The following is a 27,871-nucleotide window of genomic DNA, read 5'->3' on the forward strand; positions in this document are numbered from 1 at the left end:
CTTTTTTTTCTTAAATGTGCTTTTCTCACCTTTAATTTTTAGTGCACTTTTTTTGTCTTAGCCTTTTTTTTTCTTTTCTTAAATGGCAGAGTCAGACACAATAATTTAGCTCAAAGAGACACTACGTCTCGTGGTGAAGAATCTACACTCTCTAGATTCATTCAAACTCAACTCAATATAGCCTGGGCAAGTTACTTAACTTTTTTCACTGTGCCACCATTTCCTCATCTCTCAGTGGGGATAATAATAACACCAATGTCCTGCTCATAGGTTTGTTGTGAGGATTCAATGAGTTATGGCTGGTATATAGAAAATGTTGATAAGTATAAAGCTACTACTATTATTCTATTAGATATAGTGTCACCATTCTAAAATTAAGAACATTTGTAATCTACATTGGAAAGGACTAGAATTCAGGGTGAATTCTCGAGTTCTTGCCTTGAGGAAAGAAGCCTCAGCCAGACTCAGGAATGTACTCATTGAAAACTTGGGCTTTAGGCAGATCAGTCACCCCACAGTGGGACTGGTAATCATGGTGAACCACATTTATTTGAGAAGGTTTTATGCTGAGGTGACACTGCTGGGCAGGAAAACATGATACGTTGTTCTTTACATCAGAATTTAAAACAAGACAAACTAGGTGAGGGTCAGTATCTTTTACCTTCCCCAAATTACCAAAACACTAAAGACTTTCTAATAACAAATAAATCTGACATTATTATTGTCAGTCATCATATTGATGGCACCTACTTAATTGACAGCTAACCTTTAATAAACTTGATGAGGTTTTAATATTGAGCAGTCCCTCAAATAGTCTAAACAAGGGCTCTTTTAAACATTTTACACTTGAATTTTAAAATTCAGCCTCTCAAGTTACCTCCTTCATATTGTATTTTGTAATGTACTTGTAATATGCTTCCAGGAACTTTTAAGTAAATTAAAGAGAAATGCCATTTTTGGTCCCTTCCTTCAGCTTTTGTTCATCTATTCATAAATAATATTCTCCAAGCTCAGGTGCTCTCCCTCTGCCCCCCAACTTATTAGTTTTTTAAATATATTGTCTGTGTGCTTTTGCTCTGGAATTACTGACTTCTGATACTCTTTCCTATCAACTCCCCAAGTGGAAATGCTTTCAACCAGTGCAGAAGTAAAAAATTACCCAAAGGCTGTATGATGCAAACTCTTTCTTTGGCTTTATCTTACTGATAAGAATAAAAACAACACCTCATGTATGTATAGAATATTAAGGTTCACAAAACACTTTGTGTCTCCACTGTCTTCATTAACCTCACCACAATCCAGGGAGATAAGTAAGGCATATGACAGTTCAGCTCAGAGAAGTTAAATAAGCAGTCATTTCAATCTTATGAAATTGGAAGATCATAAAAATATTTTCACCAAAACCCTAGACTTATGATTCATGCTTGGTTCCTTAGCTAATTATTTCTACTTGCATGGAAAAAAAATAGAGTAACTTCTGAATTCTGGAACCCCTGGGCTGTAGGACAGACTCTTCAATCAGAATTTTCTGGTTTGTGAAAGGAAACTATGACATCTTATGTAAATCAAGTAACGCTCTCAAGTTTTCCTTCATCTCATGGTTGGTCTTCCTTACAAGGAATAGATAGTCAAAACGTATGGTAAAGCACACATTATTAACCCAACACAACCCAAGTTAACTTTATCAAAACCAGCACCAAAAAGGCCTCTCATTCTGACTTTCTGAAAACTGTCTGTTGAGGAATTCCACTAGGTCCTTTTTCATTTGCTGTTTATAGAGTTCTGGACAGTGGACATTTGGCATTAAAAGGTAAGTATAAATAAATGACCATTGCTATACAAATATTTAATTGATCATGATTTTTTGAAGGCCTTGCAAATAGCAACACTATTTATCAAAATACCTTTTTAGTGACGTTATATATTTACATCTCAGAATATTTACCTTAAAAAGGAGGGAGAAACAAATTGAGTATAGAAATAGCAGAAAAATATATTCCACTATAGAATATATATAGGAAAAAAGGCAAATAAGAAATGGGATAAGAGAGTAAGTACAGTAGGCAAGGATCTATGACAAATCAATACCCATAAAGATGGACCCAAAATGGACTAAAGTTTGAATATAATTCAGTACTCAACTCGCAGGCCACAAGACCACATTATAGATGAAATATATTATTATAAGATCTTCTTGCCTCTCTAATCAATCAAACACTCAATTAGTAGGAAGTAACTGAACACCTACTATGTGCTCAGTCATGCACATTCAATGATGCAAATCCCTGGATGCTGCTCAACACCTACAGGTATTTATACTACACTGCAGTGAATGGGAGAGCTGATGGCTCAAACTCCCTACCTCTTACTGTACTTCTTTCAAACAATAAGCTCAGATTAAGATAAGGAAACTCCACTCTCAAAAAAAGAGGGTGATTCCTCAAACTGTTGATAAGAACTGAGCCACATTTTCTTTTCTTAGCAGTGGAGCTAAAAAGTCTATAAGGCCATATGGGGTTAGCCTTTTTCTCTTTGTCTTTCCACACGCCTGGAGTGAAAAGGTCCAGGACCACTCTTCCATAGGATGAAGATAGACCTTGCTTTTTCTCCTCCCAAGGAGCAGCCAGGCCTATGTCCATCTTGTGCGTGGATATTTCTTAGGAAGCTCAAGAAATCATGGAGTTACTGGCCAAGGAAGGATTTAGGTATTAGTGAATCTCCCACATAGTATGTTGGTTTCTAACAATGCACAATGAAAATACAACCTCACTCACCCTACACTATTTCCAAAGTTCAGCTCATCCCTTTTGCAAACACCTCCCCCTGAGAGGGATCTTGGAGCAGTCTCAGGCAGGGTTGCAAAAAGACACATTGAGACTGTTATTCTTAGTTGAGGAATATGTCAAGAGGAATAAATTCTTCTTCAGCCAAGATCATGCTGACATGAAAACGATGTCCTAGGAAACAAGGCGAGAACAACCAAAAGAACAAACGTTTCTGGCTGAAATTCTTCTCCAACTCTTCCTGTAACTCTTCCGGAGCAAGAAATTCCAGAAAGCAAAGCCATTCCCTCCCAGGTGCTACAGTGTGGATAGGGACCAATGCTAAACATTGACAGTCATCTTCAAAAAGTTCTCCATCTCAGGAGTTGGAACCTTTCCCCTTTTCTATTCTGAAACAAACTTTGGACTATTTTTCACCTCTACTAGCCATTAAGGAACAAAGTAACTTTCAATGTTAAAACTTATCAGGTATTCTACTCTAAATAAATTATCCAAAGACTATGCATATTCAAAAATGTGCTTTTGACCCTATCATCTATAAAGTGTTTACAACGACAAGCCTTGGCTATTGGACCCACAAAAACTTTGAGGCTCCTGAGGCTTATGTTAACATTACGTTAGCCAAGAGAGCAGGTGGAGATAAACAGCTGCATAAGAAAGTTGTGCTATAATTCAAGAAACACTTAAAATACCTATGGCTATAATAAATATAATTACTATTAATAATCATGTGGCTCCTTACACTTGACCAGGAAAGTAATAACTACGGTAACAGAAAAGCAAAACAGGAACAACAAGAATAATAACTCTTTTGGTGTACATGGAAATGAAATGCCACACATGAGATGAAAAATCTGTGACAGAAAGAGAAGGTACTGTCCAGGGGATTCAAAGCCAAGGCTGAATCTCGGGTTTCCTCAGATTATTCCTCTCTTGTGCACACACAATCCTTCTACTGGGTTCTGCTCCTTCCAAGCAATAGCAAATCTTATCCGTCCTGTCTATCTCTCCAGAACACTCTGCATCCTGGTTCCTCTGGCTCCTCCATCATTACTTCCCTAGTGGGTTGGGCTAGAGCCCCAGTGCTGGTGCTGAGCTCTTCTTTTTCCCCTCAGGGGTTGCCTTTCCTAGGCATGGCTCAGCCAGTGGGAGGGCTGGAGGGAGGAGTTTGGAGATATGAAGGAAGAGAGAAACCTAGGTATTTCTCCTTGTCCCTCTCTGCCTTATGCAATATCACCAAGCTTGTGGCTGCATCTCCTATTGTGGCTCCAGCATGGTTCCATGGCTCCAGCATGATTCCAGCTTTTGCCAGGGACCACTAACTAGCGGGGTGACCATGTGCAATATACTTAAGCTCTCTGTGCTCATCCATCCAATGGGGTCAATATTATCGATAGATAATGGGATAGATATGGGATACCATAAGGCCACTATGATAATTACCTGAACTAATACCCTTAATGTTCTTAGGATAGTGCTTAGTATGCGGTGAGCAGTAAGTGTTAGCAAGGATAGTTCTTCCACACTGTTGTTTGCTGCAATCACATTGAGCCACTCTTTTATTGGAATAAATTTTGTTACCTATTTTTGAGGCTTTGCCTTGTATCTGTCTTGCTTTACCTTTTAAATCTTACCCATTCATTACAGCATTGTAATATCTACCTCTTTAAGAAAATTTTTCTGCTGTCCTCTGTCCCCTAATAAAATTCCTCCATTCTTTGGACCTTGAGACATGCTTGTACCTGTCCTGTTGCACATATTACATTTGTCCTGGAATTTAGATGTTTGTCTCCTGTTCCCTATCGTCTTTTTTTTTTTTTTTTTTTTTTTTTTTTTGAGATGGAGAGAGTCTCATTCTGTCACCCAGGCTGGAATGCAGTGGCGCGATCTCACTCCTACCTCCGCCTCCCAGGTTCAAGCAATTCTCCTGCCTCGGCTTCCCAAGTAACTGGGATTACAGGTGCCTGCCACCACACCCGGCTAATTTTTTGTTGTTGTTGTATTTTTCGTAGGGATGGGGTTTCACTGTGTTGGCCAGGCTGGTCTCAAACTCCTACCTCAAGTGATCCACCCACCATGGCCTCCCAAAGTGCTGGGGTTACAGGCATGAGCCACTGTACCTGGCCCCCTATTGGCTTTTAGTCTTTTGAAGAAAAGGTCCCCGCCTCCACTGTCATTGAATCCTATCCAGCGCAGTGCTCCCACCCCCACAGAGGAGGTGCTCAGTAAATGCTGTTGCACTTGATCCCCAACTCCAGGCTGTGCCTCAAACACAGGCTATTCTAGATGCAGAGTCATTATCATGCCTTTTAAGAAGTAACATCTGTGCCCAGAATACTCATAAAAGAGCCCTTTGCCTATTTCACAAGTTAACTAAAATAAATATTTTCCCCATTTTTATCGTCTCTCATACTTTTGAGATGTCAAAACTGTCAAGCTTAACTCTTCTCTGGATTCTCTTTATAAGTCTTACACCAGCTCATACGGTAGCATGCTTTAAAGTTTGTAATTTGTATCAGCTCGAACTAGTTCATTTGAGCCACACGGGACTCTTTATGGGATACACAGATTGGGGATTCTCTTCATTTTAATGATGTTGAAAATGAAATGTAGACAAGTCCTTGTATAAGATCACATGGCTCAGCACATTCAGACCTGCATGGGGCTGCCCAAGGTGGCACACTAAGGTCTGCTTCTCTGATCTAGTGTCTCAGTGATGAGTTTTTGTCATGGCAACACCACAGTGGTGGGCCATACTGGCAGGCGGGCTTATTGCAGCTAGAAAGAGTGTCTAAGAGATGTTTTCCTCATAAGCAATGTGATTTTCTTAAATTATCCAAAAGAGCTGCATCTCCCACTTACATCACCAAACTGAAAGATCCTTTCGTTAGGTAATAAACTCATGTAAGATCATACCAGCCAATGACTGGCCCCTAGGATCACCTGATCTCCTTTTCAGATGAAAGAGCTTGGAATCGATTACTTTTTGCTCACTGTACACTTTTTGTCTTGTACTTGATAAGTTTGCTGAAGGTAGGGATATGGGCAACCTTTTTCCTAAAATGTGTAAAGCAAATGAGTTCCACTGCACAGCCATTTGATAGGATTGATGGTAACTGCCCGGAAGTCTACTGGAAGCTGTATCTGAGCAAGCAGAAAAGAGTATCCCGACAATATCTATGCCACAGATGAGGGACAGGGAGTGTCCCACCATGGGACATGGAGATGCTGCACTGCAGATCCCTCTTCAGGACTGACGGGCTTATTACCCCAGATGGTGGGACAGCCACTGGAAAGCACTGGAAAGCCCCTGGTCAGACCTCTTCAGTGAAAATAGCTGGCACATCCAAGATCACATGCCTTTTTCTGGATACTAGACATAGGGTTTAACCCTCTTTCCCTGACTTGGAAAAACACAAAAGGGTCATCTGAGAGCCAGAACATTCATGAAGTAGGCTGGGGCCTTCACTGAGGTTGCATTGCAGCACAGTTTCTCTATTATCACTTTCTTGTTTTATCTTTTAACATCTAATGGTAAATGAAGAGACATTAAGTTATAAGAGAAATTAACATTATTTTCAAAAGGTGGCTATCTAAATACTTAGTTCTGAAATACAGTAGTAAAGAACGTTCTTATATTTTTCTTTTTACTTATTAAATACGTATTTCCCAAGCATCTACTATGCGCCCAGTATTGGATGAGGCACTACAAAGATGAACAAGGACATGCACATCACGAACTATGCTCACTCCGTCTCTCACTGAGGCCTCTGCTCAGCACTTTCCTCTTTAGAGAGTCTTTTCCCACCCACCTGAGCCAAAACAGCTACCCTTTTGCTGTCATATTTCTCTCCATCTCCATGAAACTTATACAACCCAGCACATCATACTGTTGGTTGCCTGATTATTATTATTTTTTTTCTTTTGAGACAGAGTCTCACTCTGTTGCCCAGGCTGAAGTGCAGTGGTATGATCTCGGCTCTGCAGCCTCCACCTCCCAGGTTCAAGTGATTCTCCTGTCTCAGCCTCCCGAGTAGCCGGGACTACAGGCGCCTGCCATCACGCCTGGCTGTTTTTTGTATTTATAGTACAGATGGGGTTTCACCATGTTGGCCAGGCTGGTCTCGAACTCCTGACCTCAGGTGATCCGCCCACCTCGGCCTCCAAAGTGCTGGAGTTATGCCTAGTCATTTATCTTAAGTTCCCTTCACCACAACCCATGCTCCATGTGAGACGGATATTATTATTTTACTCTCTGTTGAGTTCCCAGCACCTGGCATCTGAAGATGCTCAGTAAATATTTGTCAAATGAATAAAAAAATTCGGTTTTGCTGAAAAGTGCTAAGTTTTTCTAGATTGCGCCTGTTTACATAGAGTACACCTAGGCAGTAGAAGAATTCATTCTGATGGAAATAGCTCCTTCTCTTCAACAGCCAGGCCCAGAGCTCCAACCCTGGTGCTCCAGTTAAGACCACATTTACAGGAAAGAAGAAAAACTGTTCTGCCCAGTTCCCAGCTGTTACACCACTGAGGGCTTTTCTTGTCTCTAACTTTCAGCTTCTAGTCAGTCTGACAGCTTGCGGACTTGAAGCTTGTTTTCTATATTTTAATTCTGTTGACTCTGGGGAGAAATGTCTTCGGGGAGAGACTAAAGTTCCCATAAAAGTGTTGATTTGTTCTGCGATTGAGCCTGTTTGCTGAGAGGAGAAGCTACCCAACGTACACTTGGACCCAGAATTTCTGTTTTACTAAATGTTACTGGGAACAACAGTGCAAGTCCATTTCACTTACAGATTCCCTCATCTGGCTAAGTAGTGTACCAAATACAAACAATGAAAACAGCATGGAAAAATGGGTTTAAATGGAAGCAAATTAGACCTGACGATCTGATCTTTTGTTTGGTATAAAGCTTTTTGTCAGCTATAAATTATGGTGGTGACTTAGATATAGATTTAGTACGCTCAAACCTAAAAAACTATTCATTTTCCTATAGCTCATCTCTTACAATCCTTCAATTAATAACTCAAAAATATTTACTGAGCTCCTATTGTCTCCCTAGCCCTGGTAGAGGGCTGGGAATGGTAGAGGAGACACAGATAAATGTATAAAGAGATAGTGTGTGTGTTTGTGTGTGTGTGTGTGTGTACATATCATACGTATATATCAGTGTATCCTTCCAAAACAACTACTCTGATTTTTTGAAATTAAAAAAATCAGGAAAGGGGAAAAAATGACAAAATGAAACAGCAAGCATAGAAATTTCAAAATCTTAGACTACCAATGGCAGTTTTTAATTTAAACTTCTGTTAAGAAAACTCTCCCTATTGGGTAGACTGCTGCTAAGGCTGGTAGGGAAGCTGGACTCTGGCCATTCTTCAAGGCTTGGGCGTGACCATTACAGCTGAAACCTATTACAGCTGAATCCCATTACAGCTGAATCAACATCTTCATGGTCAGATGGACAACAGGAAAGGCCAAGGGTTTTAGTCCACCTGATTCATCCATGAGTTCTGAATGGCAGCATTTCACTGGATACTTACTCATATGTTCTGCTCACGAGAGCCAAACACCAATTCTACAACCTATACATTCGACAAGTTTTCAGTGCTTCTTACAGGACTGGGACTAGGGTGGGCCAACTGCAGGGTCAGAAGCCATCTCTGTCTTCATTTAAAAGTTTGTTATTTTGCTCATCATGGAATGTTTGCATTAATTTTGAGTTTTTAAATAGTGCATTAAAATATTATTTATCTTGTTCCTTTGATTTTTGGCACCCTCTTAAATTTTGCACCCAAGGAGAATGCCTCATTTTCCTCACCTTAGTCCAGTTCCTGCCTTGTTTTGAGCAGAGCATTTCACTAAGACCCTACAGGGGATGAAGAGAAGGAAGAGATATGGATGCCAACCTCTAGAGCCTAATAGGAGGGGAAAGATATGTTCTGAAAGAATACCAATACAGCGAAAGAGTGATAAGTACTTTAAGAGGGATCTGAAAATAATGACAGTGCTTTGGGAGGCAGGATAGACACCATGACAAGACTTCCCATCCCAGCCCTGCCACTTCTAGCTGTGTGATGTCAGGCAGACACCATTTAACCACCAGACACTTCTGCTTCTTCATTTGTGAACTAGAAGGAACGTCACTCACCTCAGAGGGTGGTTGTGTGAACCAAGGTAGAGTGTGCAAAAATTGTAGGGGCCCATGATAAACGGCAGTAATTGGTAGCTGTGGTTCTATTTACGTGGACTTGGGGAACACAGATCTAAACTCTTGGTTGTAATACTGGCTATCCCACACCTCCATCGAGCGGCAGATATAGAAGTGAAACACACTGTGCATTTGCATAAGGATGCATGAAAACTAGCACCAGCCACTCACATCTATTCGTTGGCTTTCTTTTTCCAAACTGCTTTGGGAGCTCTACACTGAGTTCTGTGTCATTTGGGATCCTAAAAGAAAGCCGGGCGCGGTGGCTCAAGCCTGTAATCCCAGCACTTTGGGAGGCCGAGACAGGTGGATCATGAGGTCAGGAGTTCGAGACCATCCTGGCTCACACAGTGAAACCCCGTCTCTACAAAAAAAATACAAAAAACTAGCCAGGCGAGGTGGCGGGCGCCTGTATTCCCAGCTACTCAGGAGGCTGAGGCAGGAGAATGGTGTAAACCTGGGAGGCGGAGCTTGCAGTGAACTGAGATCCGGCCACTGTACTCCAGCCTGGGTGACAGAATGAGACTTTGTCTCAAAAAAAGAAAGAAAGAAAAAAGAAAAATCCATGGTGATGAGAGAGAGTGTTTTCCATGTTACCTGGAGTTTGAGTAACATAACGGGTTCCAAGTATCAGTGGCTTATCTTAGGGGAAGGGAAGATAATTAAGACAATTGTTTAAACAATTCATTCAACCAGTTCAGCATCTGGGCCTGGAAAGACCTAGCCACAGATTAGTTAAGGATTTACCTCTCTCTCTCTCTCTCTCTCTCTCTCTCTCTGACACAGACACACAGATACACAGACACACACACACCCCTCTCTTCTTACTCATGACTGGGCAGTGTCTTGGAATTTAGTATCTACATGTTATGTATCTTTTCTTTGCTGCAGGAATTGCTTTCTAGATTTGTCAAAAGAAGAAAATGCTATCCTGTTCCTGGGAAATAAATCTATTTTCCCAGTGGAACACTCATTCAAACCAGCAGACAAGGACAGTTGGGGGTGCCACAACAGCGGGATGAAAGCATAACTGAAAAATTCATCTATTCTATTCACTGCTTCTGCCTAGATACATCCCTGAGGGAAACACATCACTTATGCAGGAAGCCTCCATGATGCTCAAGCTCATCTGATATTTCTTTTCATTTTAAAAAAGCCTGACAAGGTGCCAGCCTTCATATATTGCTAAGTCTGAATTGCCACAGGGACTAAGATTCATTCATCCATTTGTCATACATTTTCTGAGTGTCTCTCCAGTGCCAAACACTGTGTTGGGCACAGGAGAATCTGGTGACACAAGTGAGAGGGATTCTTTGCTTGGAGTTTAACAGGGTTGGTAGACAATAAACACAAAGCTTAGAGTTTAGCAGCATTGATAGACAATGAACAAATAATTAAATCCACAAGAAAGATATCAGAGAGTCAATGTGCTAGTGAGAGAATTACAATCAGGTGACTGTGAGGAAGGTTGAAATTAAGGTCGATCTTAGCTCAAGAGAGAAGCTAACATTTCAACCAAGGCTTGAATGAAGAGACAGAGAATGCTGTGTGAAGGTCTGAAGGAAGAGGGTTCCAGACATGCGTAGGAAATGGCACTAGTGCACACCTTTACTTATTTAATTCATTAGTGAATCAAGTGTACTGAGCTCTAGTCAAGGGAGCTAATGAATTGGGTATTTGGGTGTGGCAGTGTAGGCTTCACAAGCATAGCCTTTGATCTCAGTCTCTTAGCCTCTAATAGATCCTAATACAGCCATCAGCCATTACACTGTCTCTGGAAAATCAATGAATAAATCTATTTTCAAGGATTGAGGCCAAAAAGAACTGAATGTTGTGGCAGAAGCTTTCTGTCTACCTGTACTTTATTGAAACTGTCTTCGAACTGTGGAACATGGTGTTGGTTTTGTGATAATGGCACTAGGTTACCTGAATGAATGAGGAAATAACTTGTTCTAGGCTTGGGAAAGCAAGTCATAAAGAACCAAGAGCCAGCAGGAGGAGGAAAGAGGGGAGGGGGTCATGAAAGATGAGCTTAACAAGAAGGATAATAGAACACAGGCCCTTATTCTCCTATGGCTTCCTAATGCACATGTTCACGTCCCATAGAATGAACTTTGGAAATGTTAAAACAAACTCTCTAAACCCTAGTTTCTTCATCTGTAAAGAGTACCTTCCTCACTGGGTTGTAAGAATTAAATGAGAGACACATGCTCATGTGCCAGGGGTCAAAAGACGTTGCCCACTACAGGATGGAAAGACAGAAGACTGATCTCACCTCTCTGCCTTTATCCCACGGTTGAAGGATTTTCCCTGTTCTCAGGCTTCTGTGGTGTTTCCCGCTTCACATCCCTATCTGTTTGAGTTCATACGACTTTTTGCATAACCCAAGCAGGCAAATATTACATTTTCATTTTTCTTTGTATAAGGATACTTCACTCATTTTCAAAACAAGCCCATCAAGATGATCAAGAAACATAGTTCTACTGGAATTTGTCCAGAGAATGTAGGGCAGTCGTGGGGATCCTCTGAGTGTGAGGCTCTCATAGGAGTTCTCAAGTTAATCTCATTTGGAACTTGGAACCAAGCAGAAAATTCTTGTTGTTCCAGGGCCCTGTGCCATTTCTAAAGAAAATGATGGATTTCAAATTTTCCCAAGTTAGAATTCATTTCCTCAAATACAAATTCAATTCTCCCTGTGTATAGGAGAATCTAGGAGAACTAATGTTTTTACATGCTTCTGTTAGTCACTCACATCAGAACTCAAGTAGAAAAGTTTCTTGCCTCAAAGTGCAGCAGAAAAGAAATGAATGTTGAAATTGCTGTATCCCTCACAGAAAGCAGGCAGGAGCCAGGGTATCTGTTACAAAATATAGCCATGCTGCCTAGGATCTTGAAGACCTGCAGGCTTCAGTCTGTCTCACCTGTCTCAACCATAAAATGGGTATAAAAATAGGACCCACCCTCACCAGGCCCTTGGGAGGTGATATATTATTAATTAAACTAATTAATAATATAAAACACTGAGAATAATATATACCCAAAAGAAATCACTCCATATCTATTTTTATAACTATTATTATTTCTATCACAAGGACGCTTTGAGACCCCATGTCAAGACAGGATGTAAACAGAGAGGCGACAAAGCAGAATGCTTATGTTCTCAGTCTTCAGACATAAACCTAGGTTAAATTCCAGGCTCCACCAATAACTTGCTCTATGACTTTGGGAATGTTAAAAAAATTCTAAATCCCAATTTCTTCATCTGTGAAGAGCATCTTCTTCATTGGGGGATTATAAGAATTAAATGAGATGATGCATATCATGCACTTAGCACAGTGTTTGGTGATAATTGCTCAATAATTGTTCAATAAAATAATTGTCATTATTCATATTCCTATTGAATCTTCAAGTTCAATGCCAACACGCCTACGCAGTGCCCTATAAATGCTTGCATTTACAAAGAAATTCTTTGGTCTTTGAGCTTATTTTCAGCAACTCTGAAATGAAATCTGAGGATACAATTTTTAAATGATTATCAAGGTATCCACTTTCAAATATTTAAATAAAACATCCCAGGCATCATCCTTAGCTCCCAGCTGAGGGTACTGGATGGCAAGTCCTTCTGCAGCACACCTGGTGGTTTGTGATGGAAACTTAAAGGAGAATGAAACGAAATCTCAGATGGTCTCTCTCTAGGCTTTTTCCTTTGTCAATGTCTCTAGGGAAAAGTCTTTAAATCACTTGAGTCTAAAACCCTGTGCCTTTTGTGCATGACTGTGATACACTGCACATTAGGATGGAAATAATGGCAAATATTATCTATTTTTCCAAGACCAATTAATTTTCTAAGAATTCTTAGACTACTAGGCTAATATTGTGCTCAGCAAGAGATCGCTCATAAATGTGTCCAAACTTATTTAATGACAGGAATATGCTTCCAAAAGTACAAATGACTTCCTAATAACCATCTTGACAAATTAAAGGGGTTAATTAAAAATATAAACAATTTTGCACCCTTTTCGTCTTCCAGCAGTTTTTATTGTGAGTAGCTGAGTTTGTGGAGAGACAAGAGGCTTGAGGAATATTCTAAGGCAACTGGGCTGTCTGCTTTCAGCTGTTACACATATAGGTCACCCTCATCCTCTCTCAAAAGCTGCGTAATAGCATACTTGATAGGCAAGAGGGCCACTTGGATCAAACTTGATCATGACAGAAACTAAGACATCGTTGGTAATTATTGATATGTTCTTTAATAGGGGATGGTGTAAAAACCTGGGATTGATTTCTGACAGCAGAATTTTCTTTTGAATTCAATACTCTTTAAAGCAACAGTCCCCATACTTCTTGGCACAAGGGACTGGTTTGTGGAAGACAATTTTCCCACAAACCACGGGGTGGGAGGATGCTTTCAGAATGATTCAAGCACATTACATTTATTGTGCACTTTATTTCTATTATTATCCATTGTAATATATAATGTAATGATTATATAATTCACCATAACATGGAATCAGTGGGTTCCCTGAGCTTGTTTTCCTGCAACTAGAAAGTTGCATCTAGGGCCGGGCACAGTGGCTCATGCCTGTAATCCCAGCACTTTGGGAGGCCGAGGCAGGCGGATCACGAGGTCAGGAGATCAAGACCATCCTGGCTAACATGGTGAAACCCTGTGTCTACTAAAAATACAAAAAAAAAAAAAAAAAAAAAAAAAAAATTAGCCGGGCGTGGTAACAAGTGCCTGTAGTCCCAGCTACTCAGGGGGCTGAGGCATGAGAATGTCCTGAACCTGGGAGGCAGAGCTTGCAGTGAGCCCAGGTCGCGCCACTGCACTCCAGCCTGGGCGACAGAGTGAGACTCCTTCTCAAAAAAGTAAAATAAAATAAAATAAAAAGAAAAGGAAGTTGCATCTAGGGGTGATGGGAGGCAGTGACAGATCACCAGGCATTAGATTCTGATTCTCATAAGGAGCAGCAACCTAGATCCCTTACCTGCGCAATTTACTTAGGGTTCCCATTCCTATGAGAATCTAATGCCGCTGCTGATCTGGTAGGAGGTGGAGCTCAGGAGGTAATGCAAGTGATGGGGAGTGGCTGCAAATACAGATGAAGCCTCACTTGCTTGCCCACTGCTCACCTCCTGCTGTGTGGCTGGGCTCCTGGTATCTGGAACTGATCTGTGGCCTGGGGGTTGGGGGTTGGGACCCCCTGCTGTAAAGCAAGTACTCTAAGTCCTAGTCCACAAGCCCAAGAGAAAATGAATCACACCTTGTGCCAATACAATGCATCTTCAGATGTGTTATCCCCAATATCGCTTATCCTGTATTATGCAATATTCAGTATAGAACTATGTATAAGTAGTTTAACTATTTTATATTGACAACATAAGTTGACAACAAAGATACTAAAGTTTAACTCACATTTTCCTCATCAGAATTTATGAAAAAGAAAAAAGATTTTTAGAAACAACAGTGGGATTTCAGATGGCTGTTGCCAATTTTCAGGATTTATAATGGAAAACCAGAGTTTCTTTCCATAGAGCTTATACTTTAAAGTTAGCTAATATAGGATCAAAATATACTTCAAAAGAAAATTCTCCAACAGTCTACCCTATTATTCACTTTTAATAAAGTCACAGAAATAGAAGAAATCTGTAGACATTTAGAAAACTTGCTGAGTTACAGCTTTGGATTAGATTGTTTTGGTTATAAAATATTGGTAAATGAAGGAGTCAGCTCCTCACCGAAGCAAAAGCATATTAAAGTCATCCTCTTTATAAGCATAGCCCCAAATAACACTTCAGCTCTCCTTGGCAGTGAGGCAAAAGTTTTTCAAATAAGGAATGGAAATTTCTCTAAGTGTCTAGCAAAGTTATATATCACAGGACTGTATAGAAACATTGCCATTCTGTTAAGAGTAATAGAATGAAGAAGTACCAAAATTCTTGTCTAGAAGGGCAACCAGCTTGCAAAAGCACATTTATTTGTGTACTCTTTCAATTCTTTCACAGTAGGAATAGATGAACTTAAAGTTTAGGAATACTCCTTAAGACTGCCAAAGTATTTTAGGTCAAGCTATAAAATTTCCCTGAAGTTCTCTTCCAAGATTATGCTGAGGACTGAGAGGAGAATCCTTCAAATGGTTCCAAGAGCAAACTCTAATCTGTTATGGAAAAGAAATTAGTAAAAACCACATTTCCCTGTCTCTACTTGATGTCTTACAAAGGCTCACCACTGCCCGGGAGATGCACTAGTTGTAGCTGGGGCCTAGAACTCAGGGAAGGAGTTGTAATGTTGGGACATCATCAACATTGATGATGGGGGCAGAGGTTCCCCATCTTCTGTAGAGAAGCATATGGGTTGCAAGTCTGACTTTCTTGGTGTTGACCTCTGGAAGAACAAAGGCATCATCCAACTCCAAGTGAATTAGGACCACATGAAGTTCAAGCCAGGTGAGTTTGGCTTGATATCCCCACTCTCCCACCTCCAACTGAGTTGCTTTGGGCACATTATCCTAATCTGTCTGTGTCTCACACTTTCTCATCTGTAAAATACTGATAATAACCACCTTCAAGATTGTTGTGAAAGTTAAAGATGATGAAAGTAAATCTGCTTGGCAGGCACTATTAAATGCTCCCTATAGATCACAGACCCGGGCTGCATAGGAAGCTATTGCATGACTATCTCATTAAGTTTCATTGAGCACGTCTCACTGGGAACTACTTTGAAATAGAACATATTATACAGTAATATTTGCATAGAACTAAAACATTCTCCTGCAGCTTATAAAAGACTTTTTTTTTGTGTTGTTTTGTTTTTTTAAAGAGACAGGGTCTCGCTAAGTCTCCAGGAGTGGTCTTGAACTCCTGACCTTAGAGTGACAGTCCTCCACCTCATCCTCCCAAAGTACTAGGATTACAGGGATGAGCTACTATGCCTGGCCTTGGTTTTGTTTTTTAATGAGTAAGTTCCAGGGCACATCATAATTACCACAGATTCAGCCCAAGCTCCTACTTCCCTTGTATTTACAGTAGAAATAAAATTTCACACATTTGAAGCTGACACTCCAGTGCCCACGAGCCACTCAGTGGAGGGTACTTGGAATTACATGGGACAAAGGAATTCCTAGGCTCTTAGGGTTTCTGAACCATCAAAGTGGAACTTGGATCTAATCCAGAGCTAGCAAAGAAGCCCCCCTCTTTTCAATCTTCTTTCTTTGCTGGTCCCTTCCCCTCACTATAGAAACAAGCTCAAGTCTCCCCTTCCTAAAACAAAACAAAACAAAACAAAAATAAAAACTTTCATCTCAAAGTTTCTTTGTAGGTACGGTTGAAGCCCTTTCTTCTCACATCTAAACTTTTTTTGCTGAGAAGTCTCTACCAACTATTGACATTTCCCATTTGTTCTTCCACCCTACTGCATGGGGCGCCACTGATCACATCCTCCTTTTGAAATTCCTAACTCCTTTGCTTCTACAATCTTTCACTTTCCTAATTCTCCTCATACATACCCAGTTCCTTCTGTTTCTTTCATGTCCCCATCTCCTTCCTACACCTAATCCTTAAATGTGAGCTCAAGGCATCTTTCTTAGTCTCCTGCTGTTATTACTTTATTCATTCTCCTTGGGTGATATCGTCTCTGCTCATAATTTTAACCACTGCCTTTCTGCTGAAGGTTACCATAGTCCTGCCCAGACTATACCTGACCTTTAGATTCTTACATGAATGCCCTGCTCGAAATCTCCACTTGGATGTGTCCCAGGCAGCTCAGAACTGATCATATCTTTTTCTATCCTAAGCATGAAGTTCCTCTTGAAACTCTCCCAACTGTTGGCACCATCAACCAAACAGCTGCCCAAACTAGAAATTTCAGAGTCACTCTTCCTCTGACTCATTACTCCTATCCATCATTATCAGTACTCAAGCCCTACCAACTTAATCCCCTTTAAGTTGCTTTATTTACCCCTTGCCTTTCATGCCTAACACCTCTGCCCTAATTCAGGCCCTCGTAATCTCTTCCTTAGATCTATGGGTAGCCTCCTAATTAGCCTCCCCATTGGCAATTCTGTCTGCCTCAAATTGAGGGAGCCTCCTCACAGCTACTGAATGAACAGGCAGGTCCAGCAGTGAAGTAACAAATGTCCAGTGATAAAGTCACACAAATGCCTCTTCCAGAAGTACCTTGCCTACACCTTGCATCTCTGTATTACTCTTGCCCAAATGTTGCTCTCTATTCTTCCTGTTGATTGTGAGAGCTAACTGATAACCTTCCAATACCTCCTTCACTCCTTGATCAAATGAAAAGCCTTGACTAGCACACAATTCCTTTTACTTTCTACCACAATTATGGGTTTTTGTTTCCTCTATTGGCCTAGGGCCACCACCAAGGGCAGGGACCATGACTGTGAACCCTATGGACCATGTACTCATGTACTATGTCCTCCAACTACTAACATAGAACCTGATGGATAGTAGACACTTAGATGCTTGTTCACAGTGTGAATAGTCTGCAGTAGCTTTTTCTGTAAAACATATTATTTATTCATGATGCAGTGAAATTATGGTAATGATGCCACTTGTTTTATTATCTTATTCTTAGCCTCAGAATCCCATAAAACACATGCAAATTTCTCACAAAGTAGAGAAAGCAAATATTCTGGAAGATCTCACTGACTTGCAAACCTGATCCTCTGCTTTCTCCATTTGTCATAACCATATATGAGAACTTCTTCCCAGAGCAGACAAATATCCTTATGTGCTTTTAAACATCAAGGTGGGTACTATGGACATCTCATAACCGAGTGCCTCAGAAACACCCACTCTCCATTGCTAGTTCAAAGTCTGGTCATCCTTTGCCAAAAAATACTTTCCAGACCCAGCAGCGCCACTCTCAAGGTTGCATTGTGATTGTTTGTGATGGCAGAGAGTCAAGGGACTTAGGCAGCTCTGATGGGTAAATAATCCAATAGCTTTTTGTCCATTGGCAAGTTAGGGATGAAACAGGCCATGTACTGGTGAGACAAGCTGTAATACTGCTTTGCTGTTATATTTGGAATTTACAACACAAGCCTTCAAACTCTTTGAAGTCTCATGGTAGGAAGGATTATTAAACACAACCTCTTTTACTACAGGAAAAAAATGTTAAGCGTTTTAATTTTTTTTCTATCAATCTCAACAATGACTTTAGAGATTGGTTAAATTCAAAGTGTTTGTTGATGCCACACATTGTCAGGCATTGTAAGGAGGATGTAATTCCTGTTCTCAGAGACATAACAGTCTGATGAGGTGACAGGGTGGAGACTCTTATCAGGAGATGCCAATAAGAAGACTTACACAGTGGAAAGTGAAGAGAGCCATGGGAAGGGAGGGTTTCCATCCGGAAAAGTTATGGCATGTTTTAAGAAACAGCTGGACCTTAAAGCATAGGTGGGACCTAAATAGATGAGCATGAGATGGGAGAATAGAAAAGCAGCATTATACAGTTAAAGAGAACTTTGCAAATAGAACAAGAAGCAAGTGAGTAAAGGGCGTGTTGAATGAACAGCACATTAGAGATTAATGGGAGGGAAGAGGAGAAACATAATTTGGAGCAAACTGTGAAGGGCCCTGAATGCCAAACAAGGCATTTTGCACATTAGCCTGTGGGTAATTGCTAATCATCAAAAGATTCTTAAGATGAGAGCATTTCTTCTTTCTTACATCTGGAGAAGCTGGGGAGTTGAAAGCCATTCCAATACACATTTCTCAACCATGTACACACATCAGAATCACCTGGGGAGTCTGTCAGTGTGTGTTGTTTTTAACAATGCCAAGTCTGGTCCCATTTATGGACAAAGAAATCAGAATCTCTTGGAGTAAGACCTGGATATAGCTTTAAAATATTTTTTTTTACCTGTTTTAATTTCCAGCCAGGGCTGAGAACCATTGCATAGGTGAAACTATATCTATCTATCTAGATAGGTAAATATACATTAAATAGATGGATATGTAATCAAACACTCCAAGAACCTAGACCTGAATGCATAACTACATTTATATGATTTAGTTAGTTAAGAAAAACATAAGAAAAATTGAAGGAGAGTGCTGGGATAGTTGTTAGACATGAAAATCAGGGTTGACCAACAAGGACGTCCAAGACAAGTTTAACTACCTTCTAGCTCCACTTATTGGGATACCCATCACCTCTACTAACATAAATGGATTTCACTCAACTTCTTCAAAACCTAATATTGTTTGATAAGAGACAGAAGTAAGACTGATGCTGGGGTGATCTACCGAAGAGGTTCTGTTATTTTAAGAACCAACATTTTTAAATGAATATTACACTCCAAGATACAAGTTACCAAAACATGGTAATTATAGGCTAAAAGATTTGAAGATGGCAACAAAAGCATAAAGTCCTCTGACAAAAATTATTTTTTTCCTCCCCACATATTAGCTGACTTCTGCAATTATGGGAAGGGAAACATCCTAAAAATTCCCAGGTGTCTTATTAGGGATCAGGCCAGGATTTGGGTAGCCACTTCCCATTCAGCAACTCTAATTTGAGTAGGGAGGAAACCAGATGGGGTGTTGGTCTTCATAAGGAGGAGACTGCCCAAACACAGCTTACATCCGCAGAAGCCAGTAGAGGCAGGGATTAGCAGGCAGATATTACCACCCCAGGTGAGTTAAATCTCAAGTGGAGGGGTCAGGCAAGGGAACTCAAGAACCCAGACTGATTGACAGGAAGGCCAAGGGTTAGGATCTTGTCCAAGAACCTAGGAGAGAGAGATCACAGAAGGCACCAGCGCCATCACTAATGGAGCTGTTTGATGCTGAGGCACTAGCAGGCTGGGATGGGAGAATAATGAAGCAGGAAGCAAAGCATTCTTGGCAACAACCAACAATTTATAGAGAAAAACGTGTCATCTGCTGGGAGAGACTATATACTAAGTGTGAAACTCAGTGTTATTACTTTATATCCACACCTTGTTCAGCCACACAAAAGTGAGATGAGGCTCCAGTGCTTAAACTAGAGCCAAATGATATGAAAAATAAGGTTCTTTCTCTGGTTGGAATGAAGAGTAGATGGCATAACTATAAGCAAAAGAAAACTACACTCTCCTTAGCTCCCCAAAAGCTCTTTTGGAAAACTGTCTGAATTAGAAAAACTAATGTTTCTTTATAAAGTTTATGATGTTGATAAAAGACATATCAAGTAAGAGTAAGAATAACATCAGGTTACATGTATAAAGTGCTCACTCTGTGTTAAATGTATTAATGTATATAGTCTTCACAACAATGTCATGTGATAGGTACTTTTACTGTCTCAATTTTATACCCAAGGAAACTGAGACATAGAGAGGATAAATAACTTTCCCAAGACCATACAGCTTGAAAGGGCAGAGCCTGGATTCTAATCCAAGTTACCCAGCTCCAGAGCTTATATTAACCACGAGGCTTAAGCCATTCTTCATGATAAGGAACTACCTTTAAAGGGGCAGAATGAACCAGGAGCACATAGGAAAATGCTTAAGGATATGCTCGTGATCTAATACATTCATTCAACAGGTTCTTTCATTCAACAAATATCTATGGAGCACCTGGTATGTGCCAGGCCCCTTTCTACAGGCTGAAGATCGCAGACAGGTGGGATCCCTATACATCTGAAAGAGTGAATACATGTTACATGGTATGGCATAAAATGTAGTGTTTGTGGCTTTGGTAGGCTCCAAACACTGCATCTTTGGAATCTGAGTTCTTCCACATGTCTGAAATATAATTAGCTCTCTGATGAAGAGTTTCCAACACAACAAAGTTTCAGAGTTTAGAACCCAAAGTGGAGACAGGGATTTTTCCTCCAATGCTGGAGGAAAAAGAACTGGTGGAGAGCCAAGGAGCTGAGGCCCTGTCCAAGGGCTGCCTGACTTGGTCCGTGTATGAGGAGGCTGCACTGGACGACCTCCAAGGCCCAGCTCTAGGATCTGGGTTCCCAGGAAGCAAGGCAGAAGCAAGGCTGCCCTCAGACACAGCACAGCACAGCCATGCTCAACCTGACAGCGGTCACAGCCAGGGCAGCAGCAGGAAATGGCATGTGATACTGCCAGGGTAACTAGGTCACATTTCTGGAGTCGACCATCTCTCCCAGAGGGTGTCAAGGAACAGCCCTGATTCGTGCCGATTTCCAGCCCCCATACAATGTGAGGATTGTACTTCTGCTTAGAGAGCTCTAAGAACAACCTGCAGACATAACGCAGGACCAAGTAGCCCCACGCAGATGAGCATAACTCGTCCCTGGCCTTCTGAACTTTGTGATGTCAGGGTGGGATGCTGAATCAGCCCTCCGAAGTCAGGAAAGGAGCTGTAGTCTGCAGGAAGGAGAAGACTGGCTGTCCTCTCCCAGGAACTTGGGATCCTTGCCAGATTTGTGGCTCCAGCCCCAAGAAATATCAGGCAGGATTCATCACTGTTAATAATAACTGGCACATGACTGAGTGCAGAACTGAAACGCAGATGGCCAAGGAGCCAAGAGTGTCCTTAAAAGAGAAGGGACAAGTTTGGGTGAAGGAAGAAGGTATCAGAGAGAGAAACACACATGTATTTACACGTGATTTCGGGACATTCTACCGTGCCCCCACCCCACCCCTTTGTGATGCCCAACCCTGTAGCCCACTTGCCTGCCTCAGATGCTATCACTCACTCCTGGGTACAAAAGCCATCCAGCCTTTTTCTGTATTAGGCGATTTCTCAAGCCCTGACTCCTACTGTGGAAAAACAATGTAGGTCTTCTCTATAACAAATACTTTCATTTTCTCTTTTTACCTCCTCTTCACCTGAGACATCTCTGCAGCTACTTTCTTCTTCCAGGTAGCTGAGTGTTCCAAACTCCTAATTAAGGGGTAACACCTAGACTTGGCTTCCCCCTGCCTCAGCTCCTCGAGAGGCTTCCTCACAGAGTTCAGTTAAAGGTGCTAAGCCATGATGTCCAAAAATGAGAATGAAGCCAAAATCCACTCAATGATTCTTCTGAATTGTGCCTGTTTGGATGCGAGGCCAACTGCATGGTCTCCAAGAATCCTCAGGGCAAAGGGCCTCTGCCCCCGCAGCTGGCATCAGGAAAATGGAATAAGCAGCCTGGATTTCAGCTGAGGACCACTGCTCAAAGGGGTTCCCAGATCCTCTGAGCTGTGAATAAAGATGATTTTTTTTTACAGGATAACTGAATGGAGAAAGATTTTCACAGGATAAAATGGATCCCTAGCTGGGCACAGTGGCTCACACCTGTAATCCCAGTACTTTGGGAGGCCGAGGCGGGTGGATCACCTGCGGTCAGGAATTCAAGACCAGCCTGGCCAACATGGTGAAACGCCATCTCTACTAAAAATACAAAAATTAGCCTGGGATGGTGGCACATGCCTCCTGAGTAGGTGGGACTACAGGTGCATGCCCCAGTTACTCAAGAGGCTGAGGCAAGAGAATCACTTGAACCTGAGAGGTGAAGTTTGCAGTGACCCGAGGTCATGCCATTGGACTCCAGCCTGGGCAACAGAGTGAGACTCCTTCTCAAAAAAACAAAACAAAAAACAAACAAAACCAGATCACTTCTTTGCTGGATTCAGTTCAAACTTAAGATTTAGAAGTGAGTTTTAATTTGAGTCTGATAATATCACTTCCCTTGACAAGTTAGGGAAAATTAAAATATTCTACAAAAAGAATAGAGGGAGATCAAGAAAACAGGACAACCATTGGCAAAATGAGAAAGTAGACAAAACCGGGTTTCAGTGCCCGATCCCCTGTACTAGTGCACCTGGCGTTCCCTGGGGGAACCTGCCATTGAAATAAATAACCCAAGCCAACACAATGCCTGGTCAAAACTTACCTATTCTGTGCCCAGTGGAGATAAAGCATATTTTAAAGTGGCCATGAAATAGAGCCACTGGAACTGTAATCAGGGATATCTAGGGACTTAATACTCCAAATCAAAGGCGTGAACCTCAGATACTATTTCAGGCAGCAAACGAGATATTTAGAGACAAGGCGACTTTTCCAACTACCTCCAGATTTGATTCTCCTGTGATGAAATCCTAATTTGCAGATTTGTGTCCCAACTAACCTCCTTTCTCTGGCCTCTTGCATTGTTCTCTCCACTATAAACTAACCTACTGACCATGGACATATAAGAAGTGCATCCGGCACATATGTTTATTGCAGCACTATTTACAACAGCAAAGACTTGGAACCAACCCAAATGCCCATCAATGATAGACTGGATAAAGAAAATGTAGCACATATACACCATGGAATACTATGCAGCAACACAAAAGAGTGAGTTTACGTCCTTTGCAGGGACATGGATGAAGCTGGAAGCCATCATTCTCAGCAAACTAACACAGGAACAGAAAACCAAATACCTCATGTTCTCACTCATAAGTGGGAGTTGAACAGTGAGAACACATGGACACGCAAGGGGAACTTCACACACCAGGGTCTGTCGGGGGTGGGGGATAAGGGGAGGGAGAGCATTAGGACAAATGCCCAAAGCATGTGGGGTTAAAACCTAGATGATGGGTTGATAGGTGGAGCAAACCACCATGTCACATATATAGTGGTGTAACAAACCTGCACGTTCTGCGCATGTATCCCATAACTTAAAGAAAAAAAAAGTTCATCTGGGCAAAAGTCTCTGAAACCCACTACTTTCTATGGTGGAACCAGTACATGAAGGTGAATGGAACCAGTTTCAAAGGGTTTCTGCAGCAAGAAGTGCATTTGCAGAGAAGTTTGTGAACAGCTTGCCAAATTTCAGCCTGGAAGAATTTTATTATCTTTAATTTACCAACCTAGAAATGGGCTTATAAGGGAAATTCTTAGTGATGTCTTCTTAGCAGGCAACCGTAGCAACTGCCACACACCTACCTCACTGCCCTGGAGCCTGGAGTACATCGTTACGTCCAAGTTCTGGCCTTTGAAAAACTGAAGCTGAAACAACTGGAGCGTAACCTGCCTGCTCCACCCTGGAGTGCTCAGAGGAGAATAAATTAACTTCCCCCAGCCAACCCAGTAGTCCCAGTCCTGAGCTGGAAAGCAGTAGCTGTTAGAAAGAATGCAGAAAGCAAAGCCACAGTGCCTTCATTATACTATTAAACTGTAATCACCTTTTTCTATAAGCGTCTTCCTGTTTTCCCTGAAGGGGGATGGTTTAACTGCCGTGCCAGGGCAGAGGTGCCAACTCAGCAGAGAGACTTCCTGTGGGTCTGGGAGGCAGTTGTGTTAAGCATGCTGTGGCATGCCCACTGACCAGAGGCAGGCTGTGAGGGGGCCCCCCATCCTGACAGAGGGCCAGAGGCAGGGGCTCAGAGACTAACTAAGGCTCCTGGCTTAAGGAATGATGTTGATTTCCTTTTCTCAGGGCCAGCACTAGGATGAGGCAAGCCAAGTGCTTAGGGAACAAGACTTAAGGAGCTGTTCACTCTCGGGTCCTGCAAGTAGCTCCTTCGCCCTACTCAGAGTCAACAACAGCACAGGTTGTGTGTGTGTGTACATGTACTGTGGAAGTCGGCAGTTCTCAAAGTGTGGTCCCGAGACCAGCATCATCAGCATCACCTGGGAACTTGTTAGAAATTCTCAGTCCCCCTGAATCAGACACTCGGGGAGTGGGGCCCAGCAATCTGTGTCTTACAAGCCCACCAGGTGACTCTGATGCAGCTGAGGTCTGAGAAGCCCCGTGCTGGAGAAGAGTGTTCTCCAAAGCCAGTCTCGTGGCATTTCTAAGGCCATCTCCCACAATGCTTCCATACAGCCAGTATAGGGAAAGGGTGAGTGGTGAGATTACAGAGACTTTCCTAAAGCCATCAGCAAGACAGGAATCCCTCGAATAATAAATCAGGAATTGCTTTTTCCCAGCCACTCCTAAGTAGACTGTAGTAGTCAAGACTTGGCAATAAAGATGGAGATTACTACTGAACCAGTTCCTTCCTGTTTCTTCCTAACTAGACCCTTAGAGTTAGCCACTCAGTGACACTGTGATGTGGACTAGCCATTTGAATATTCTATGGCTGAGATTCCTTCCTCTGTAAAATGGGTCCAACATCACCTACCTGTGAGGGTCAGAGGAGCTAATGTATGCAGAACCCTGAGTAAAGGCCTGGGGCAGAGTAAGCTGTGGTGACAGTTCATACATCTAACCAGGGGTTCTGGACTCCATCCTCCCCCAGGCAGCCAGGTGGGAGGATCTGGGACCTGAGGGCAATTGAGTGGGGAAGGAGGTGAGCTGGTTTCATCTAGGGTACTATGTTTTTTAAAGAAGGCTATTTTCCAATCCAAATAGTCTGTGGGCAGCAGGTTTCACTGGTGGTCACAAAAGAGAGAGAGAGAAAGGAAAGGAGAAGGGATACCCAGTGCCGCCTGCTATTGGGTACTGAGAACCACACTTAAAAAAAAAAAAAAAAAAAACCTATATGAAGGCAAGAAGACACTTCAGAAGACCCCACATTTCAACTTTGTCCGGGCCCCAAACAGTAGAGAGCAGTAAGACAATGCCCACCAGTGAGACAGGGACCCCAGGCATTTGGCAGTGTACATGGTTTCTTTTGTCCAGGGCAGGATTATAAACACCAGTGTGAGGATGAAATCATGAGGCAAAAAACGCTGTCAGGATTAAGGCAGACCTGATGTCTTAGCACTGAGGTCCCATCACAGAATTGTGGAACCTTTTCTGCAAAGCTGAAGGAGAGCTAGTCCCATCCACCTTTTCCCAACTCACAGACATGTCTCCTGAGGACCAGAAAGGTTGCTGGCCTGCAGAGGGCACATAGCTGGTGGGGAACAATCATTAGCTGTGCTCCGTTTCTCCCTTCCATTAAGGAGTGCTGGGGTGAGACGCAAATTTTAAGCTTCTACCCATAGGCCAGGTAAACAAAGGGCTGCCTCCCGCCCGCCCCGTGCCTGCTTCGGCCATCCCTTGCAGCACAGCTGAGGGCCTGAAGGAGGATCCATGACTCACACTTTTCTTGCCGCGGGGAATTAACTCCAAGATAACAGTACCAATGTGGGAAAAAAAGCAAGCCATCAAGGAAGAAAGTTCACCTCGCGCCCCTCTCCACTGAGCCCCCTTACCTTCCTCATTTAAAATCCACGGCAGAAAGGCCAACACGGAGTCAAAGCTGCAAGTGCTCTCTTCAAAGGCGCAGGACCCAGCGGGCAGCTCGAGGGCACCGGCGAGCTGCAGGGCTGCGGGCACAAAGCGAGTTTCAGTTCGAGCTCCCCCCAGGAGCGTTTGAACCAACTCGGGGGACCCCAGGGGGACTACCTGGTGAAAGTGGGGGAAAGACGAGCGGGAGGGGGTGGGAGAGGGATGCAGTACCTGTCCCCCAGCATCCCCGGGCCCCTCAGCTGAGCGACCCCACGCCCACCCCCACCCCACGCTTGGCCAGCGGAGGGAGTTAGCGGCTGCGGAGGATCGGGAGGCGCCCTCGGATGGCCCAGCCCAGCACGATGAGCCGGGCCCCCGGGGGCAGCAGAAGCGGAGGCGAGTAGTCAGAGCGTCTCCGGGGTTGTCCCGGGGTCCCGGCCTTACCTTGCAACGCCAGGAGGACGCCCCTTAACAGCATGGTCGCGTTTCAGGGAGGATGACTAGGAAGAGGTGCAAGTTGCCAGCCCCCTGGGACAGGCTGCTCCTAGTGAAAGGGATCGTGGGAGGCGGGGGCGCCGGGGACCCGGGAAGGGAGAAGTCGAGAGGTAAAGCTTGTGCTCTGAGCTGCCCAACTTTGCAGAGCGGCTCCCGGAGCTGAGTGGTTTGCTGGAAGGTGCCCGAATGGAGAGCGCCAGCGCCCCGGCGCTGAGCAGCAGCCTCAGGTCAGACCGCGGCCCAGCTGGTCCTGGGCGACGGTGGGGCTGGACAGGGAGGAGACAACTGCACACTTTGAAAGGCCAGCCACGACTGGCTGGGAGAGGAGAGGTCGGCCAGCAGTGCCTTCGCTCAGGATTTTAAAGCTTGGGACCAGAGCCCTTGCAGACACTTGGAAGGGGCAGGCCTTCCAGGAGTCCCTCTGCTGGGTTGGGACCGGAGGCGCCCGCCCCGCCCAGCCGCGGTGGGAACTCGCTTATTTCTGGGGACAGCTTCCCTGCATCTGGCATGTCAGTCCCGCAGGGCTGGCCCTAATTTTAACTTCTTCTCCCCAGAATGAAGGAGGGTGGAATTCTCCTAGGACAGCCTGGAGGAAAATTTGGAAACGGTTGGGTGGAATAAGCTTTATATCTAAGGAGTTTCGGCATTTACGGTCCAGCAAAGCTAACCCTGGAATACCACCCCCACTTTTTTTAGCCGGTGGAATGTCTGGCATGCCTGGTGCTCAGCATTCCCTCCGTCCGGTGAAATGGGGGCATTCCTTCTCTCCAAAGAGCCATGATAGATTGATTAGTGGGAGGCTTTAAACTGGGAGGGGGTTGTTGGAGGCAGTTAATTCTGAGGAACCTGTTTGCTTTGGGCACTAAGTGGGTCTCCAACAATATTCTCTTCCTGTAAAGAGTTCTTCTTCCTCCCCTCCTCTTCTTCCTCCTCCTCCTCCTTTCTCCCATTTATGATTTTGTGCAGGCAATTTTGTGAGGAGGGCAGTGGTTTTAAAACCTGACTGCATCAGAATCTGCTGAAGAGCCTCACCTTCCGTTTCTGATCCAGTAGCTCTGGAGTGGGTCTGAGAGGCTGCACGTCCCTAATAAGTTTCCAGAGGCTGCTGCTGCTGCAGCTGGTCTGGGACAATACTTTCAGGACCACTGGCCTAACAAACCCCTGTTGAGCCATCATTTCAACCTGCTCCCATGCCTTCACCTGGCTTCCAGACCGCTGGGTTTCCTGTCTTTCTTGGCCGCTTCTTCTCAGCCTCTTTGCTGTTACCTCTGTAACGCC

At 43.1% G+C, this 27,871-nt stretch overlaps 1 protein-coding gene across 2 annotated transcripts in view; it reads right to left on the bottom strand.

Moving 5' to 3' along the window:
- Positions 1-27,022, bottom strand: part of LOC105498654 (MAM domain containing 2) — a 170,497-nt gene extending 143,475 nt beyond the window's left edge. The window contains exons 1-2 of one of the 2 annotated variants that reach the window (XM_011770879.2): positions 26,543-27,013; positions 26,083-26,196 (exon numbers count right to left, since the gene is read on the bottom strand). In XM_011770879.2, the coding sequence (XP_011769181.2) occupies positions 26,083-26,196; positions 26,543-26,576 (148 nt within the window). In that variant the 5' untranslated portion in view covers positions 26,577-27,013. Of the gene's footprint in view, positions 1-26,082; positions 26,197-26,542 lie in introns of both variants that reach the window. The other variant, XM_024786710.2, reaches the window with a different exon arrangement.
- Between the last annotated feature and the right edge of the window lie 849 nt (positions 27,023-27,871).

The sequence above is a fragment of the Macaca nemestrina genome, chromosome 14 (genome assembly GCF_043159975.1).
Source record: "Macaca nemestrina isolate mMacNem1 chromosome 14, mMacNem.hap1, whole genome shotgun sequence".
Lineage (NCBI taxonomy): Eukaryota > Metazoa > Chordata > Mammalia > Primates > Cercopithecidae > Macaca > Macaca nemestrina.